The sequence below is a fragment of the Schistocerca gregaria genome, chromosome 7 (genome assembly GCF_023897955.1).
Source record: "Schistocerca gregaria isolate iqSchGreg1 chromosome 7, iqSchGreg1.2, whole genome shotgun sequence".
In the NCBI taxonomy this organism is placed as follows: Eukaryota; Metazoa; Arthropoda; class Insecta; order Orthoptera; family Acrididae; genus Schistocerca; species Schistocerca gregaria.
In genome coordinates this window covers 449,676,466-449,696,888 of record NC_064926.1, presented here as the reverse complement: position 1 = coordinate 449,696,888, position 20,423 = coordinate 449,676,466, and the positions used below count along the sequence as shown (strand labels likewise).

At 44.4% G+C, this 20,423-nt stretch overlaps 1 protein-coding gene across 3 annotated transcripts in view; it reads left to right on the top strand.

The window, feature by feature from the left end:
* The window catches only part of LOC126281243 (uncharacterized), a 981,147-nt gene that overhangs the window by 657,549 nt on the left and 303,175 nt on the right, over positions 1 to 20,423 (top strand). For all 3 annotated transcript variants that reach the window (XM_049980028.1, XM_049980026.1, XM_049980027.1), the window contains one exon: positions 5,856 to 6,009. In XM_049980028.1, coding sequence (XP_049835985.1) covers positions 5,856 to 6,009 — 154 coding nt within the window. The remainder of the gene's footprint in view (positions 1 to 5,855; positions 6,010 to 20,423) is intronic.

The window sequence follows — 20,423 nt, the reverse complement described above, 5'->3', positions numbered from 1 at the left end:
CTCATGCCGTTTCTTCGTGTGGTGTTGCTGGCTAGGACGCCTCTTCGGACATCTGTGAGTGCATAGGCCTAGAATGTCAGTCGCCTGTAAATTGCCAGGAGTGCATGTATAATTTATCTAAGTTTTTTAAAAGTTTGTCAAATTCTGATTATGTTGCATTTTATGTTTTACCATTCCTACATTTGGTGTATGGAAGTGTCTTTTATTAGAAACATGTATTTTTAAATCAGCAATGTTACTATTTTTTCTTCTAGCTGATAGTTGAAACACCCGAAACCCGTCGAATAAATATGTAATAATAAATTTTCTTGAGACATGGAAGCTTCTGTCCCCTAATCGGCTAGGACTTTGAAAGCGTAGCACGTGCGAAACTCAGCTTGCCTTTTTCTCACATGATACCGTGCGAACCATGGATCAAGAGCAACGGACATATTCCATATTACTAAATTTCCGGAGAGGGTTTCGCAAGATGCGACACTTATAACAACAAAAGTACGAGCGTATGGAATACACTCTCAGATATGTGTCTCGAAGACTTTGTAGGTAATAAAGTCCATTACGTTGAGTGGACGGTGTGTGTTTATCGGAGACAATTGTATTTTCAGGAGTGTCCCACGCAGCTGTCATAGGGCCGCTCTTGTTCTTCACGTACATAAACGATTTAGCGGATATGATGAGCACCAATCTCCGACTGTTTGCTGATGGCGCTGAAGTGTACGCGAAAGTGTTGTGAAGTGACTGTAGGAGGATACACACTTAGACAGAACTTCTGTTTGGTGTGATGGATGGCGGATTGTACTAAATGTGGAAAACTGTAAGTTCATGCAGATGAGTAGCTAAGAAATCCTCTATTGTTCAGATACGGTATTTGTGGTGTGCTGCTTGAATACGATTATCTATGACATACCTCCCAACGCTATGTGGAGAACGAGCTCGTAAGATCGGATTTAGGGAAGGCGAATGGTCGACTTCAGTTTATAGGGAGAATTCTAGGAAAGCGTAGCTCGTCTTTTAAAGGAGACCGCGTACAGAATACATATGGGAACGATTGTTGGGTACTGCTCTGGTGTTTGGGATCTCCACCACGTCAGATAAAGGGAAGGCATTGAACCAATAGAGAAGTGTGTCGCTAGTTTTGTTACGGGTAGCTCCGATCAACTCGCAAACACACTACTGGCCACTAAAATTGCTACACCACGAAGATGACGTGCTACAGACGCGAAATTTAACCAACAGGAGGAAGATGCTGTGATATGCAAATGATTAGTTATTCAGAGCATTCACACAAGGTTGGCACCGGTGGCGACACCTACAACGTGCTGACATGAGCAAAAGTTTCCAACCAATTTCTCATACACATACCTGGTGAAACGTTGTTGTGATGCCTCGTGAAAGGAGGAGAAATGCGTACCATCACGTTTCCGACTTTGATAAAGGTCGGATTGTAGCCTATCGCGATTGCAGTTTATCGTATCGCGACATTGATGATCGCGTTGGTCGAGATCCAATGACTGTTAGCAGAATATGGAATCAGTGGGTCCAGGAGGGTAATACGGAGCCGTGCTGGATCCCAACGACCTCGTATCACTAGCAGTCGAGATGACAGGCATCTTATCCGCATAACTGTAACGGATCGTGCAGCCACGTCGCGATCCCTGAGTCAACAGATTGGGACGTTTGCAAGACTACAACCACCTGCACGAACAGTTCGACGCCGTTTGCAGCAGCATGGACTATCAGCTCGGAGACCGTGGCTGCGGTTACCCTTGGCGCTGCATCACAGACAGGAGCGCCTGCGATGGTGTACTCAACGACGAACCTGGGTGCACGAATGGCAAAACGTCATTTTTCGGATGAATCCAGGTTTTGTTTACAGCATCATGATGGGCGCATCCGTGTTCGGCGACATCGCGGTGAACGCACATTGGAAAGGTGTATTCGTCATCGCCATACTGGCGTATCACCCGGCGTGATGGTATGGGGTGCCATTGGTTACACGTCTCGGTCACCTCTTCTTCGCATTGACGGCACTTCGAACTGTGGACGTTACATTTCAGATGTGTTACGACCCGTGGCTCTACCCTTCATATGATCCCTGCGAAGCCCTACATTTCAGCAGGATAATGCACGACCGCATGTTGCAGGTCTTTTACGGGCCTTTCTGGATACAGAAAATGTTCGACTGCTGACCTGGCCAGCACATTCTCCAGATCTCTCACCAATTGAAAACGTGTGGTCAATGGTGGCCATGCAACTGGCTCGTCACAATACGCTAGTCATTACTCATGATGAACTGTGGTATCGTGTTGAAGCTTCATGGGCAGCTGTACCTGTACACGCCATCCAGGTTTTGCCCAGGCGTATCAAGGCCTTTATTATGTGGTTGTTCTGGGTACTGATTTCTCTGCACCCAAATTGCCTGAAAATGTAATTACAAAAATGGTTCAAATGGCTCTCAACACTGTGGGACTTAACAGCTATGGTCATCAGTCCCATAGAACTTAGAACTACTTAAACCTAACTAACCTAAGGACATCGCACAACACTCAGGCATCACAAGGCAGAGAAAATCCCTGACCGCGACGGGAATCGAACCCGGGAACCCGAGCGCGGGAAGCGAGATCGGTACCGCACGAGCACGAGCTGCGGCCATGTAATCACATGTCAGTTCTAGTATAATACATTTGCACAATGAATACCCGTTTATCAACTGCATTTCTCTTTGGTGTAGCAATTTTAATGGCCAGTAGTGTACTACGGAAATTCTCCGTGAAACCAAGTGGGAATCCCTGTAGGCAAGAAAAGGTTCTTTTCGCAAGACACTTTTGAGAAAGCAACCTACCACAGAATGATTCTGCTGACAGTAACGTACATCCCGAGTAATGACTGGGAAGGCAAGATCAGAAGAATCAGGGCTGCTGGGGAATCATATTTGTCCCATCACTTCAGTGGAACAGGAAATGAATTTGGCAGCAGTGGTAAAAGATACCCTCCGCGATGCACCGTAAGGTGGGATGAAGAGTCTGTATGTATGTCTGTATGTAGATTGTGACATGCTCTTTCAATTGGAATTATATTTCCAGAGCTATGAAATTTAAAGATATTTGTCATTCTGCGCAAAATCAATGTAATAATTCCCATACTGGGTAATTATAAAATCTCGTGCTTAGCTCCCTATGACTGCACAAACATGTCTACCTCGTACAACCGACTCCACATGGGTCAGTAATACCACATTTCTTCACAAACTGAACACGTCAGTAACGCGTCGCCCACCGGTGTGGCCGAGCGGTTTTAGGCGCTTCAGTCTGGAAACGCGCGACCGCTACGGTCGCAGGCTCGAATCCTGCTTCGGGCATGGATGTGTTTGATGTACTTAGTTTAATTAGGTTTAAGTAGCTCTAAGTTCTATGGGAGTGATGACCTCAGATGTTAAGTCCCATAGTGCTCAGAGCCATTTGAATCATCAGTAACGCTTTGGTCCATCTCCGGGCCGTATGCGAGCAGTTATTCGGCTTGGCATTGATTGCCGGAGCTGTTGGATGTTCTCCTGAGGAATATAATACAAATGCTGTCCAATTGACGCTTTAGATCGTCAAAATCCCGAGATCGTTGGAGGGCTCTGGTCACAATTCTACAGCGGTCTCAGTAGAGGGTAGATCTAACGACATTTTTGGCCAAGGTAGTGTTTGGAACATACGAAGAAACGTAGTACAAATTCTGGCGGGCATTATCTTGCAAAAATGTAGCCCAAGATGGCTGGTCCTGAAGGGCAATAAAACGGGGTGTGGAATATCGTTGACGTATCGCTGTGCTGTAAGGGTGCCGGGGACAGCCAATGGGGTCGTGCTATGAAATGAAATGGCACTCCAGACCATCACTCTTGTCTGTTCTGGCCGTTTAAGACTGGCGACAGCCGGGTAGGCATCCCATCGGTGTCCGGGAGTCTCCAGACATGTCTTCGGTGGTCATCAGGGCTCAGTTCGAAGTGGGATTCATCAGTGAAGACAATGCTACTCCAGTCGGTGAGAGTACAGGCCGAAGATGAGTCGGGAGACACCGTGGACAGCTGTGGGATACCAAACTGGGATACCCTAACTTGGACAGCAAGGTCGCCGGATGTCTCCCCAGCTGAGAACATTATGCGGGGTACGGGCAGGGCTATCCAATCAGCAGTCTAACCCACCAGCTAGATAGAATTTGGAATGATGTCCCCCAGGAGGACATCTAGCAACTCTATCAATCAATGCCAGACGGAATAGCTGCTTGTGTAAGGCCCGGATGTGTACCAAAGCGTTATTGACTTGCTCAATTTGTGAAACTCATTGCCTTCAACAAAACATCTGTCCCATACAGATAATTCCTTACAGTGTATTTAAAGTTACTTTTAACATTAAGGTATTTATGTTTTTTGTTAATTAACAACAGAATTCTTTACAGACGAATGGAAAAACTAGTAGAAGCCGACATCGCGGAAGATCAATTTGGATTACGTAGAAATATAGGAACACGTTAGGCAATACTGACCTTACGACTTATCTTAGAAGAAAGATTAAGGAAAGGCAAACCTACGTTCCTAGCATTTGTAGCCTTAGAGAAAGCTTTTGACAATGTCGACTTGAATACTGTCTTTCAAATTCTGAAGGTCGTAGGGATAAAATACAGGGAGCGAAAGGCTATTTACAATTTGTACAGAAACCAGATGGCAATTATTAGAGTCGAGGCGCATGAAACGGAAGCCGTGATTGGGAAGGGAGTGAGACAGGGCTGTAGCCTGTCCCCGATGTTATTCAATCTGTATATTGAGCAAGCAGTGACGGAAACAAAAGAAAAATTCGGAGTAGGTGTTAAAATCCATGGAGAAGAAATAAAAACTTTGAGGTTCGCCGATGGCATTGTAATACTGTCAGAGACAGCAAAGGACTTGAAAGAGCAGTTGAACGGAATGGACAGTGTCTTGATAGGAGGGTATAAGATTAATATCAACAAAAGCAAAACGAGGATGATGGAATGTATTCGAATTAAGTAGGGTGATGCTGAGGGAATTAGATTAGAAAATGAGATACTTAAAGTAGTAAAGGAGTTTTGCTATTTGGGGAGCAAAATAACTGATGATGGTCGAAGTAGAGAGTATATAAAATGTAGACTGGCAGTGGTAAGGAAAGCGTTTCTGAAGAAGAGAAATTTGTTAACATCGAGTATTGATTTAAGTGTCAGGAAGTCGTTTCTGAAAGTATTTGAATGGAGCGTAGCCATGTATGGAAGTGAAACATGGACGATAAATAGTTTGGACAAGAAGAGAATAGAAGGTTTTGAAATGTGGTGCTACAGAAGAATGCTGAAGAGTAGATGGGTAGATCACATAACCAATGAGGAGTATTGAATAGAATTGGGGAGAAGAGCAGTTTGTGGCACAATTTGACAAGAAGAAGGAACCGGTTGGTAGGACATGTTCTGAGGCATCAAGGAATCACAAATTTAGCATTGGGGGGCAGCGTGGCGGTTAAAAATTGTAGAGGGGGACCAAGAGATGTACACACTAAACAGATGCAGAAGGATGTAGGTTGCAGTAGGTCCTGGGAGATGAAGGAGCTTGCACAGGACAGAGTAGCATGGGGAGCTGCATCAAACCAATCTCTGGACTGAAGACCACAACAACAACAACAACAAAATTGTTCAGTTCATATCCAGTGAACGTAATATATGGTTTACACAGAAATCGATTTGCCACTAATTATTGTTGTTTATAAATGAAGTGATCGATACCTGCAGGTATCGGAGGTTTCCTAATGATCTAATGGCTTGATGGTATGACGAGGTGCGGTGATGACAGCAGGTGGCGGCGGCTGTTGCAGGAGCGGCGCCGGCGCGCCGGGCGGCGTGGGCGGCGGCCCGCTGGGCGCGGCCGGGCTCAGCGTGTCGCACGACTCGGTGTTCACTGCCGAGCACCACAGCTCGTGCGAGGACATGCGCAGCGCCTCCTCCCTCTCCATACAGCAGCTCGTCAAGGTACGTGCCGCGCTCCTGTCTCACGAGTCACGCCCGCGCAGCTTAACCAGACGAAGTTTGTGCGTTCCATCCTGGGAAACGCTGCGAATCTGTTACAAATGTGATGAACTTCTCAAGAGTCCGTGACTCCTGCGATACTTTCGTTTCCTTCAATCACGTCTCAAAATCGTGGTTTTGACCTTACCAATGCGCTAGGTGTGAACCCCTTTCAAAACGCATCTCAGGTGATGTAAAGGAACTTGCTAATAACGCACTTCATCAAGTAAACACCTTTTGTTAACAATAAAAATGCTGGCAACTAAAATTCAAGGTCCATACTAGAAATTAAGTTTGGGCAGTAAGCTATTGGATGACCGGTGCTCATGGGAAATACGGGCCCCGCAACGATCTTGTGACGTCACCTAGTAACCTTACGCAACACACATCTCGAACTCTCTGGGGTGGGCAGGAAAACAGTATGTAAAGAACGTCACAGCTTATGCACTACAGATCTTACGAGTTGCAACGAATGTTTGCGGCGGGGAATAACTTATTGTTTCACATGAATTTAATACTTCATAGCTGTAAGTTTAAATGCTGTCAAGCACTCGATAACAAATGACAAAGTTAAATGACTGTAGTTGGTACCCTTTCACGTACAAACTGTATTCCCATCTGGCCCCTGACGTAGCAGAGCGTTCGTGCTATATATAGCGGTCGCACGGCTCCGGACTGAAGCGCCTAGAACCGCTCGGCCACACCTGCCGGCCCGAAAGAACAGATACCATCTTCATATAGTTAAGGTTAACCGGCCATTGACCTTCTTCTTCAGTGCTGGATGCACACGCATTGCCCGATGTCTTATGGGACTCGGTAAGATTTTCTGCCGCGAGTAATGAGTGTAATGGGCGGGGCCACTACGAATGTAGTGTGTGGAAATTAAGTTGGGAATGTGGGTCTCACGGGGAGCGTGCAAGGGATAAATCCCTGCAGTCACACTATCCTCTGTGCCCACTGCGGCTCAGATGGATAGAGCGTGTGCCATGTAAGCAGGAAATCACGGGTTCAAGTCCCGGTCGGGGCACACATTTTCAACTGTCCCCGTTCATGTATATGAACGCCTATTGACAGCTTAGGGTCTTGATTTCATTCGTGATGTATGTTGGGCAATGCATCTGGTGTAATGTTACTGGTTCGTTGTGGGGCCCGCATTTCTCTTGAGCTCTGCAGGCTGAAGCTGTGACATCACTGTGGAACAGACTCGTTGTCGCGAGCAGCGCTAAAAAATTTGGGCTGCGCATATGCACTTTGTACTTCTGAAATGCTGCATTTTCTACTGAAATAGTGAAATGTAAATTGCTAGTCGTTACTGTTACTTTCTGTAGCTTGACCAGTTTTTAAACATACATTGGTGACTTAAAAAATATTCGAGCAAGCATCACTTAAAAACACATACAGAGTTCATAAAATGCAAAGCGTAGTCTGTTTATGCAGTTTTCTGTCAAACTGGATGTTGGAAATGAGCGCGAAATTTTCTAAGTAGTCTCTGCGAAAATTTTTAACGAGAAAATGAGATCTAGGTAACGCACTAGTGTTTGCTTATGTCACAAGTTCATTAGTCTTCAACTGATAGGTGGATACTTTCATTGTCACTCAATTAATTACGGAAATGCCGTAATTCAAAAAAAACATTTGTGTTAGTTAATATAGCTGCCACTCATACTGTTATACTTTTAGTCGCATCAATACGCTTTGGATTTTTTTATCAAAGTATGAGGAGAATGTTAATACATGATACCGCATTAGACAAGTAGATGACCAGGTGAGTAAGTTTCATTAAAAATTGGCTCGGTGCGGGTAGGATTCGCGCTATAAGTGTTCAGTACAAACACAGTTATGTATATAGACAGTTCATCGATCCCGGAAATCGAGAATCTCGATAATCTATGCCTGTTATCGACATTGATACTGGTAAGATATCGGTCCCGGTGATTCCAAGACTTTCGAGAAATTTTTTTAAGTTTAAAGTCGGGTCACAAATGACGAAAGAAATATTTTTTGTGGGATAAAATTATAAATTAACAATTTTCGGATTTTTCCTTTAGTTTCATGTTCAAACCTCGCTTCTTGACAAATTTCATGATTCTAGGTCAACGGGAAGTACCGTGTAGGTTTAAACGAGTGAGTTCGCGAGAAACAAAGTGTGACATAAACGGCAGCATCTTTTGATTGCATTGACTTTGAAAGTTTAACTTTTATAACACCAAGGAAGCATAGACCGTAGCATGTGACATAATTTTCAACTTGATACGTCTGCTCGCTCCTGAGAAAAAGGAGCCTTAGCAGACAGAGAAACAAACAGTTTTTTCGTGTGGTATAGCTACGAATTAACAGTTTAAGATTTGTTCCTTTACTTATACTGTGATACCTTGTTTATTGCCAAATTTCATGATTCCAGATCACCGGGTTTTGATGAATAATTTTGCTAGCATGAAAATATGTGACGTAAATGACCATGTCATTCGACTGCTTTCACTGAAGGACTTACATTTATTACACTGCCAAGAGACCTTAGACCTCAAGATGTGACATAAATTTCAACTTGATACGCCCACCCACTCTTGAGTAATGTGGTCCTAACAGACGCACGGAGAGACAGACAGTCGGATAAGAAATGACAAACAATATTTTTTCGTTTGATGTAAGTAGAAACTAACAATTTCTTTTTTATTTATTTGATTGTGTCGTGCATCCTTGTTTCCTGCTAATTTCGTGATTCCACGTCAATTGGAAGTACCCTATGGGTTTTGAAGAGTGAGTTTGACATAAATGGCCGCATCTTTGACTTGAAAGCTTCAGTTTCTGTCATCGCCTAGGGGCTGTAGACATCAGTGTGCGGCATGAATTTCAACTCGATATAACTACCCGTTGCTGAGAAAGGTGGTTTTCAACAAGCGGACAGACAAATGACTCAAATGGCTCTGAGCGCTATGGGATTTAACATCGGTGGTCATCAGTCCCTTAGAACGTAGAACTACGTAAACAAGACTAACCTAAGGACATCACACACATCCATGCCCGAGGAAGGATTCGAACCTGCGACCGTAGCGGTCACGCAGTTCCAGACTGAAGCGCCTAGAACCGCACGGCCATCGAACAGACAGACACCAGACTGATAACAAAGTGATCTTGTGAGAGTTCCGTTTTTAGTGATTGAGATGCGGAAGCCTAAAAAAGAAAAGTATCGTCCACTAACGTGCTTTGGTGAATGGTTTCCTCCCGTGTTTGAAACATAGCGCCACATCCCAGTGACGTGAGGTCTGATTTCTGTACAAAATCTAGGCGCACCTGTTCTAGTTCTCGCACGTACGCACCCAGCACTGTTGAGGTCTCCAATCGGAGTATCCCTGCCAATATCTAGAAAGTTGGCAGAAGCGGGAATATAAATGCCTGCCTTCAGGGTCGGCGAAAGCAAGTGGGACAAAGCCGCTCCTTGTATCTGCCCGTCTGCTCCCATCGCACTGCAGACAGCGTGACTCGCTCCCATCTAAATAGAGCATCAGGGAAACGGGCTCCCCAGCTCCTCACCAGGCGCCAGCTCAACAGCAGAGTCTGTCGCTTCATCGCCACTGCTCTACGCACACGACTCCGGTTCAGTGTAACTTAATCTTTTGTATGCCAAGTCTTTGTGGTGTGAATTTTGAAATTTTCTCGGCGTACTGATTATTCAATGATGTTTCGAGAGCAGAGCTGGCCGTCGTTTACCGCGAATAATGATATTTCAACTAGTGCCATATGCAGCTGAACCGTCGTAGAATCATGTCGGCTGTCAAATTCTTCTGAATAGGACTAATGGGAAGCAAGATTAAAGACACAACACAAGATGGCGTTCGGGAAGGATGTGGAACGAAATCGGCCGCAACCTTTTCATGTATGTACATGGATACTCTGCAAATCACATTTAAGTGCCTGGCAGAGGTTTCATCGAACCACCTTCACTATAATTCTCTACCGATCCATTCTCGAGTAGCGCGCGGAAAAAAACTAACACCTACATATTCTGTGCGAGTTCTCATTTCCCTCATTTTATTATAATGATCGTTTCTCCCTATGAAGGCCTGCGTCAACAAAATATTGTCGCATTCGTAGGAGAAAATGATGATTGAAAATTGGTGAGAAGATCCCGCCGCAATAAGAAACGTCTTTGCTTTAATTATGTTCACCCCAAATTTTGTATCACGTCCGTGACACTCACTCCTCTCGATGATACAAAACTTGCTTCTTTTCTTTGTACTTTCTCGATGCATTCCATTAATCCTACCTGGTACGGATCCCACACCGCGCAACGGTACTCCAAAAGAGGACGGACAAACGTAGTGAAGGCAGTCCCTTCGGTAGATACGTTGCATCTTCTAAGTGTTCTGCCAATAAAGCGCAGTCTTTGGTTCGTCATCACCACAATCTCACATGTATTCATTCCAATTTTAGCTGTTCGTGAATTGTAATTCCTAGGAATTTAGTTGTACTCACAGCATTTACATTTGGTTGATTTATCGTGTAATCAAAGGTTAACGGATTCGTTTTTGCAGTCTTGTGAATGACCTCACACTTTTCATTATTACCAATTTTTGCACCATACAGATATTTTTTTAACCGTTTTGTAATTGGTTCTGGTCTTCTGATGACTTTACTAGAGAATAAACGACGCCATCATCTGCAAACAATCTAAGATTGCTGCTCAGATTGTCTCCTAAATGTAGATAAGAAACAACAGAGGGCCTACCTATGGGAACACCAGAAATCACTTCTGTTTCACTTGATGACTTTCCGTCAGTTACTGCGAACTACGACGTTTCTGACTTGAAACAACAAATACATCACATAACTGAGAGGATATTCCGTAAGCATGCACTTTGATTACAAGCCGTTGTGAGGTACAGGGTAAAAAGCCTTCTGCAAATCTAGAAATTCGGAATTCACCGTGCGACTGCTACGGTCGCAGGTTCGAATCCTGCCTCGGGCATGGATGTGTGTGATGTCTTTAGGGTAGTTAGGTTTAAGTAGTTCTAAGTTCTAGGGGACTGATGCCCACAGCAGTTGAGTCTCATAGTGCTCAGAGCCATTTGAACAGAATCCACGCCCGCATCTCGTGGTCGTGCGGTAGCGTTCTCGCTTCCCGCGCCCGGGTTCCCGGGTTCGATTCCCTGCAGGGTCAGGGATTTTCTCTGCCTCGTGATGGCTCGGTGTTATGTGTTGTCCTTAGGTTAGTTAGGTTTAAGTAGTTCTAAGTTCTAGAGGACTGATGACCATAGTTGTTAAGTCCCATAGTGCTCAGAGCCATTTGAACCATTTTTGAACGGAATCCATTTGAAATCCCTTGTCAATAGCACCCAATTCTCGTTTGTGTAAAGAGATAGTTGTGTTTCACAAGAACGATCTTTTCTAAATCAGTGTTGACTGTGTGTCTATAGACCGTTCTCCTCAAGATAAATCACAGTGTTCGAACACAAAATATGTTCCAAAGATAAATCATAGAAAAGCTAAATCTGAATTGCAGGACGCAGATTTGAGCCATCGCCCACCGGTAATGCGTGTCCAGTGTTCTGATGGCTGCCGGCCGCGGTGGTCTCGCGGTTCTAGGCGCGCAGTCCGGAACCGTGCGACTGCTACGGTCGCAGGTTCGAATCCTGCCTCCGGCATGGATGTGTGTGATGTCCTTAGGTTAGTTAGGTTTAAGTAGTTCTAAGTTCTAGGGGACTAATGACGACAGTAGTTGAGTCCCATAGTGCTCAGAGCCATTTGAACCATTTTTTTTGTTCTGACGGCTGCGCCACGTCGTCCATTTTTTCTGAATAGATTCAACCTATTTCTCCATAAAGTGCAGTACTTTAGTGGAAGGTATTGCCTGCTAGTGCAGATGAGGGTTGCTTTTTCTAAGTTTTTGTCGTCACGTGTGCCAACTGTTATTTGCTACCATCTAATCTATGGTTGTTCTACTGTTTGTCCAGTAGTAGCATGGGTTGCTTGAAGCTGTCGGTGTCTTCGTTGCGCTGATCTAAGCTTCAGGTGAGAGAATTTTTCTGGTGCCGCTACTTACGATATAATTTTGCGGCGTGGTCGTTGAACCGTTGCAGAAATTGTATTTTCCCTGAAGCTTCGTGATGGTAGCAGGCGGGTATATTCTTGGGACATCTTAGATGCACCGAAATAATCCTGGATCCGTTGAGCTTTTTCAGTAAGTATCTTGGCACCAGTTCACCATATTGGGCAGGCGCAGTCCATGACTAATCGTACTGATGCCCTAAACAGCGGTAGTCCACAGTCCCCAGAAAATGTATATTTCTGATTAATCATTGAGTGCAGAGCACCCAAAATTACTTCTAGATTTCGTCGCGATCAATTCTAACATATAGATGTTTTGCATTCGGAGTTCATGGTATTTGCTTCTCGTGTAGTATGATGTTGTTTCGAAAGGAATCGCGCCTGACTTTTGAGTGGGTGCGCAATCTGTTATCCATATTGCGGTATCTCTGCAGCAAGTGTTTCTAGACTTTCCTCTGACGGAACACTTTCAGAATCCTAGTACTTTGATGGATCACCTTGTTTATTTTGAACGATAATATTTTTTTAAAAAATATGAAAAAAGTTGTCTTATACAGTGATTACTTCAGTTTCAAATCGTAAGCAATAATACGGAAATCATTACAAAATTTTAAAAATACAATTAGTGTCGTCAAAATGTCAAAAGAACGCCCTGTTTTCCGCGGATCACGTACTCACTTCCACCAGTGTTCCGCGAAATACGATTTGGGGAACCCTGCTCTACAGGCATCGTAAAGCCTTTATCACTACAGATCGTTTAAGCCTGCAGGTGAGTGCCGTATCGTCTGGCGTATATGTATTTCCAAATGCTAGGTGACGACGGGAAGTCTGCGCGGTGTAGGTGGTGTACAAGAAATGGATTAGCAACGAACCTTGAGGCATTCCTGAAAACCGACAGCTGCGACTCTGCACATCGATGAGGTAGGAACGGCTGACGAGTATTTGCTCTAGAGAGCTTGGTATTTCCTGTGTGGCAAGTTTATAAATCAGTCCCTGGTGGCAAACACTGTCATATGCGCGGGAGACATTCAGTAACAGCATTCCGAATTGTTACATGAAGTTAAACATTGAGGCTGCTTCTTATACCACTCTGAGCAGATGGAGAAGGGAGATGTCATTCGTCGAACCCAAAACGTTCAGGAATGTCAGCTACCTACGTCGCACAATTCACTAGCGGAAATGCTAAAATCGGCTATGCGGTGGGTGTCCGCTCCCCATGGCTCTAGGCGTACTTTCTAGTCTTCACTGAGAACAAACCCTGGAAATAATGGGATTCTATGCGTAAAACGCAATTCATAGCCCCGACCCGGTCAATAAGATTTTCCACCACGGACTTTAATAATAGAATCCCAAAATGAAATAGCAGTAGCCCAAAATGGTTGTTTTTCGTATTCCATTTTATTGGTGGTAAATAAATACACAACGTTCAGCAATGGCAGACTTGGTCGAGTTCAAAAGGTTAGTGTAGCGTTGTTGTTCTACGCAGCGTTCTGCCACGATGCCTGGATGACCCATACCATCGGGACAGCGGCTGTAAGTTGGGTAACGGTTATACTCAGATGCATGAGGAGCACACACAGCTCTGGCTCCGCCGTGTTAAGATTTGAAACCAACATCTAAGTCTCGCGATTGGAGGCTAAAAGTCGAGTTTCTATCATTACGCACTACGCAAAGTGGAGCCCAAAGTTACGGTATCTCTCGTGTATAGCCGAAATCAAGCACTTATTTTAACAACTGATCGATTTGATATACTAGTAGTAGTACACTTAACTTCATTTCTTAGAAATTCCGAATACTTCTGCGATGGTTATCCTTTTTACATTTGGCCACGTGGTAAGGGCAACGAACAGGAGCAGAAGACAAAATGTCAGTTTGGCAGGGAGTATTTAGTTTTCTAACGACTCCTCAAAGAAACTTGTGAAATGTTTTCTGACACTTTTATAAGAAATGGCATCCGTTCCATAATGTCCGTTTTTTTACAGAAGATAAGCATTTACGTTTCATTGACTTTTGCTTGATCCCGTACAGATACCGAAACAGTGTCAAAATGAGGAAAATAATACATTAGAAAACGCTGGTTACAGAGAAAATTCTTGCAGTGAGTTGGATATTAATTTTCTGTTGTCTTAAAATTTTCGTCATTCATCATATTTTAGATCTCAGGACCAGCTTATTATTCCGAAATACATAAATATAATGGCCCTGTACACTTAATTCGAATTAGACGCAAATAAATACTCTCAAATAGCAGACCACTCTCTTCTGCTAGGCAATGATATCAGTCCTCGTCTTCGGCCAGTAAATTCACTGACTTAATCTGGAAAAATGTTTACATACATTGTGTTTGGTTTTTAAAACTACTTTATCTGCTGCCGGCCGCGGTGGTCTCGCGGTTCTAGGCGCGCAGTCCGGAACCGTGCGACTGCTACGGTCGCAGTTTCGAATCCTGCTTCGGGCATGGATGTGTGTGATGTCCTTCGGTTAGTTAGGTTTAAGTAGTTCTAAGTTCTAGGGAACTAATGACCACAGCAGTTGAGTCCCATAGTGCTCAGAGCCATTTGAACCATTTGAACTTTACCTGCAAAATAAAATGTTACTTCCTTTCACATATCTTCGCTGCAACCAAATGCTGCACAGGATTTAACCACTGAAATAAAGAAACCTTTAGCAGAAATGCTGTTATTATTGAACAATGTTCCAAAAGTCACCTGTCATTAGTGTATCAGATGTTGGTTTCGTTATAATGACATCATGCGTAGTTTGTATCATAAATGGTCTAAGACACTCGTGGGCAAACTTTGGTGACCGCAGGCCTGATTCACATCCACAATACTATACTGACCATGACGTTAATTTTTACGGTGTGACGCACCGACGTCAGTGGAACCCCTTTCCCGACACGCCTCGCCAACAAAGTATGCCTCAAAACTTACTGTTTTGAGAGTTCATTCATTTTGTGCTAACTCCATCCTCAAATGCTTACCTTTACTTAAGTGTCGTGAACATTCGTTCTTTACTTACAACATTTTGTGGTAGCTGTCTTAAAAACTCCCATTGCAAAATTCCGCAACACCTTTAGTAAAGAAACAATGTTCACGACACGTAAATAAACATCAGAAGACGAGATGCCAAGCATCGAAACATGTCATCATAGAAAAATAATTTGCTGTAAATTCAACTGGTTGCAGCTATTCATAATAAATTACCTTCAGTGTAAACTGTTGTAGTGTTCTAATATGTCCAAAATGGATAAGAGTTATTTACTGATGTTAATACCAGAACGAACAGAAAAAAACACGGCAATGAGACATTCATTCCCTGTCGACGAGCAATTAGGAGTAAGTTTGTCATTTTCGACCAGAGTGTTTGAATTTTAGTGTGTTACAAACACTATTAGCAAGCATTTTCTTAACAGCTGTCCAAAAATACTTTCGACGACTGTTCGCATAGGCAAAGGTTGTTTCTGTGACACTGAATAACTGATGCCATTATATCTTCATTCGTTTTAAAACGTTTAAAAGTCTAAATCACTTGAACTTATCATATAGTGGCTGTGAACTGGAAAAATGATAACAGAATGGCGGATACGCGGAAACGTGTTACGGGTGGAGCACAATGAGAGCATCTCGCCTTTTAACGACTTTCTTCCGCGTGCCGGATTGAAACCAATCACGGGCCGGACATGCATGGCCTAAGTGGCAAGACACGAAAAGCCCCTGCTTCCACGGTTTGCCTTCAACACAGACAACAGTGTACGCCTACAGTGATAGCGATCGGCAACCCGCCGCACGTCTGGGTTTCGCCTTACCGCCGTCGAAGACGCTGCGCGCAGACACTGCGAAGGGACGGTCTTGCAATTACGATCTTGACGCATGCTAAAAGCCGAGGTCAGTCTTCGACGGCTCACGAGAAGAGGTGTGGTGGTGCCGAACTGCAAAATCGTACGTGATACAAAATGACGACTGGATGCACTCCGGAAATATCATCGAGTGATACTTTCTTGTCTTTGCATGTGTCTACAGCCTTATATGTTGAGCAAGTTAGCGACCGTACTTTCTTACACACACTATTCGCTTGCCTTACAGACGTTAGGCACTCAGATTATCACAAAAATTAAAATACTTCCAAGTCCTGGTTCAGAGGAAGGTTTTCTTGGGGTTACCCTTGCTTGTAGGATAAATTGTAGCACTAGTATTATCCTTTTATATATTTCTAATTAGGAACCCCATTTCCAGTTTTCTGAGATCTGGCTAGAAGTATTCGGTCTCTATAATCCCTATCTTTGGATAGGGAAACAAAAGTAATAAATATTGATTTTATTTTGTGATAGATGTTGCACACATTCACATTCGTTTGTTTGAGACAGTGGACAACACTGACCCAAAAAAAATAAAATTAGTTGTAACTACCCCGTTGCGACTAAGGTTTTTTGGGTGATTCTAATCATTTTCAGATGAACGGATCAGTTTAAACTCATCCGTATTGGACTCAATTGAAAAAAGTTAATAGAACATCCCTACCTGCTCTCATAGGTTAGGAAAAAATCAAACTGAGATCAAAATCAATTTCAGCATGTCGGTATTTTTGGACACGTAATTATTACTTTTTTTACGAGGGCGAGCTGAAAGGTAATGCCTCCGAATTTTTTATTTGATAACTCTTAAAGCTTTTTAAATAATACAAACGTTATTCACACTATACATCTTTATTCCTCCTGTCTACATATATGAAGCATCTGCCACTAGAGGGCTCCGGATTGTGGCGTGTAACATGTCAGTGTGTAACTTAATTATATCGGTGCTTGAGAAACAGCATCCTGTAATCATCTTCCACACAGTCCCGCCTTGGCCCCGTCCGACCTTTGTCTGTTTCCAGAACTGAAAGAACGAGTTCTCGGACTTCACTTTGACAGTGACGAAGCGGTGCAAGCTGGGGTGAGGTGTGGGTTCGTCAACAAATATTCTGTAGAAACAAGCTGGTCTCTCGATGGGAGAAATGTGTTCGTACCCAGGGTGACTATGGTTCATATGGCTCTGACCACTATGGGACTTAACATCTGAGGTCATCAGTCCCCTAGAACATAGAACTACTTAAACCTAAGTACATCACACACATCCATGCCCGAGGCAGGATTCGAACCTGCGACCGTAGCTGTCGCGCGGTTCCAGACTGAGGCGCCTAGAACCGCTCGACCACGGCGGCCGGCTAGGGTGACTGTGTTGAGAAATAAAAATATAGACATGAAGAATAAAGATGTAGAATGGTAATAACATCTATTTTATTTAAAAAGCTTTCAAAATTTTCACATAAAAATTTGAAGGCGTTACTTTTCAGCACAGCCTCGTAAAAGCTAATAACCAGTTACAAGAAGATAGTGTTCTTTTCTCAAATTTTATCGATTATAAATGGTAAACATCGGTGAGTCCAGCTATAATAAAAACAACTTTTTTAAATGTAAAATAGCTTTTTCTGTGCCAATCATTCCCATTTTCCAGTACGTTTTTAGTGTCTCGTGCAATTTAACCGTGATGTTTTCGATGTGTGAAGTGCTGCATTGTTCCATTACGTTTACTGTAATACAGAAACACACGCAATATTGTAATTAATGCTGGAAGTTGGTAAATAGTTAATGGCGAATCCGGGAATTAGATTATGAAAGTAGACACCCTAAGTAGCCTGCGATTTGCACCATTGCTAAAATCATACAGTATATCTAACTGAAAGTATGAACATATTATCTGAGCATGTCCTTTTGGTATATTTTTTACCTTTTATTTATGTTGTTCTCGTTTATCATTTGTACAGCCATTCTTTTACGTCTTCCATCTTTTTTTTAGGCATTCGGTACCACGATATGATGCCACTATCACCACCTATTGGCTACTTTGTCATCTCAGGCGTTATTGCATGCCTTGTGCACCTACTCTTACGTTTTGAAATCTGCCACACATGATCCCATATTGCCTGCATGACATTCTTCCCCATGACTAGGTACGCGTATATCATGCACACTTCAGTGTATTGTCTTGTTTGTCTTTTAGCTACCATCTCTGTGCTACTCCTGATTTTTGTAACCTTTTCCAGATATTCTGAAGATGAGTGCAGTCGAAAAGCATCAACGAAATAGTTGCCTTGTCTCTAGTGACTATTAAATATTCATCCAGCATCCATATCAGACTGTTCGACATTTTAAACGCAATAAAACAGGCACATGCGTCTTGCGTGACTGTGTCACACCTTAGGCACGTGAGAAGTTACGAGATAATGACCCAGATATTGGGAACCCGAAGAGGGGAATGAAGTTTCACCCTCGGTGCAGATATGAGGGCGCTGCGAAGGAGATGAAGATGTACAGCGGAAGTAGCTTAGGGTCCAGGAGAGAGGGGGGGGGGGGAGGGGAGGAGCCCGGGCCCCGTGCCCGGCGCTGAGTCAGCCGGCCGCTGTTGGCAGCCCTGGGGCTGCTCGCGCAAGCCGGCTACTCCCACGCCTGGGGCGGCAGCCCTACCCCGCCGGCTGTCCAGACAACCTGTCGCCGCCCCGTGACTCACCAGGGCGCGTCTTGACTCAGCGGGCCTCCCCGGGGAACAGGTTCCCAGTCCCTCATTACTGACCACTGCCGCAGTCACCGCGGGCAACTCTCGTGTTCGCTACGCAAAATGCGGGAATGTGTTCTCGGCCGTAAAGGCCGCGTGTGCGGTTTCATCCGTCTGTGCTACGCGCTGCTCCCTGCTGACTGCATCGTAAGTCAGCTGCTGGCGATCGGAATGAATCATTCACTCTGCGGCGCTGTGTGCACTGTTATGAAACTTACTCGCAGATTAAAACCCGATTTACACTGGACGGGACGGAATCGAAGGCGACTTCGCCCTCAAATCGTTATGCTTATAAAATCTTCTCTGCCTTGGTATCGCATAGAATGCGAATACCTGCTCTAGCTTTCGAAGATAATCACCATCCCCTCCGTCGGAAGATAACTGTCTGCCGAGAGCTGCTTCCCTTCTAGTTACAAGCCTTTTACTGGTCGGGCGAAGTCGCTTGGAATTCTAACTTCTGTTGGAGGAGTGACGTCACATGTAATGTGGGATTCGCAAACGCAAATGTGGCAGAAAGCCTTCGCTCCCCTAGCGGACCGCATTTTAGGGGCGTAAGTGGAACGGAGACCACCCGCAGCATCACCTACCCCCTTAAGGGTAACGATTTTTGGTTGTATTTCCTTGAAGCCATACCGTCTCTTTTGCAGGCACCACTCATATTGTGTAACCCCCATCTCAGCCACAGTTGCTGGTGTAGATGCGTAGCCGGCGGTTGCGGCCGAGCGGTTCTAGGGGCTTTAGTCTGGAACCGCGCGACCGCTACGGTCGCAGGTTCGAATCCTGCCTCGGGCATGGATGTGTGTGATGTCCTTAGGTTAGTTAGGTTTAAGTAGTTCTAAGTTTTAGGGGACTTATGACCTCAGTTGTTAAGACCCATAGTGCTCAGAGCCATTTGAACCATTTTTGCACACTCTTAGTTTTACCGCTTCTTTCATTGCAGAATCCCACGAAGTCGATGCGTGGGAGAGAATGTTCGGGCTCTCGAAGTTGTTCTTGTACCCTTCCTTAACGGCGTGATTGTCGATCGCTGATTTATTAGAATGTTTGTTCTTGATGTGCCGTCTACTTTCAGAACAGCGCTCAGCTACGATTTTCGCCACACCCACACGGCATATTGTGCACACCAGATACTGTCTGACACAAGTTCTCTTTCACTGGGCGCAGTAAGTCCTCAATGTGCCGCGGAAGTCCATATACTAGTCTAATATCATAAACCGATGTGCAAAACTGAAGGACGAAAGTAACTTTCAAATGATGAGCACTGCGAATGAGACGGAGGGAAACGGCACTTTTATTCAAACACAGTACTTATACTGCAGTCATCGCGATTCATGATGGGCCCCTGGACATTACAAAAGGCGGGACAAGATTCAGGGTGTGTGATCACCACCGACGGCATGGAGATGGAAATGCCGTGTGACTAGTGCCTCCCGACGAGTAGACCGCTCGCCTGGTGCAAGTCTTAAGAGTTGACGCCACTTCGGCGACTTGCGTGTCGATGGGGATGAAATGATGACGATAAGGACAACACAACACCCCGTTTCGGAGCGGATAAAATCTCCGACCCAGCCGGGAATCGAACCCGGACACGGACGACAATGCTTTGCCTCAATGTTGGTAAGGAGTTTTTGTGGTAGGGAGTTGCATTTCTCCACCAGCGCGTAGGATAACTGTTGGACTGTCGTTGGTGCACGTGGAGTGCTGCAGTACGTCTACCCCATGCATCCCGCATCTGATCCA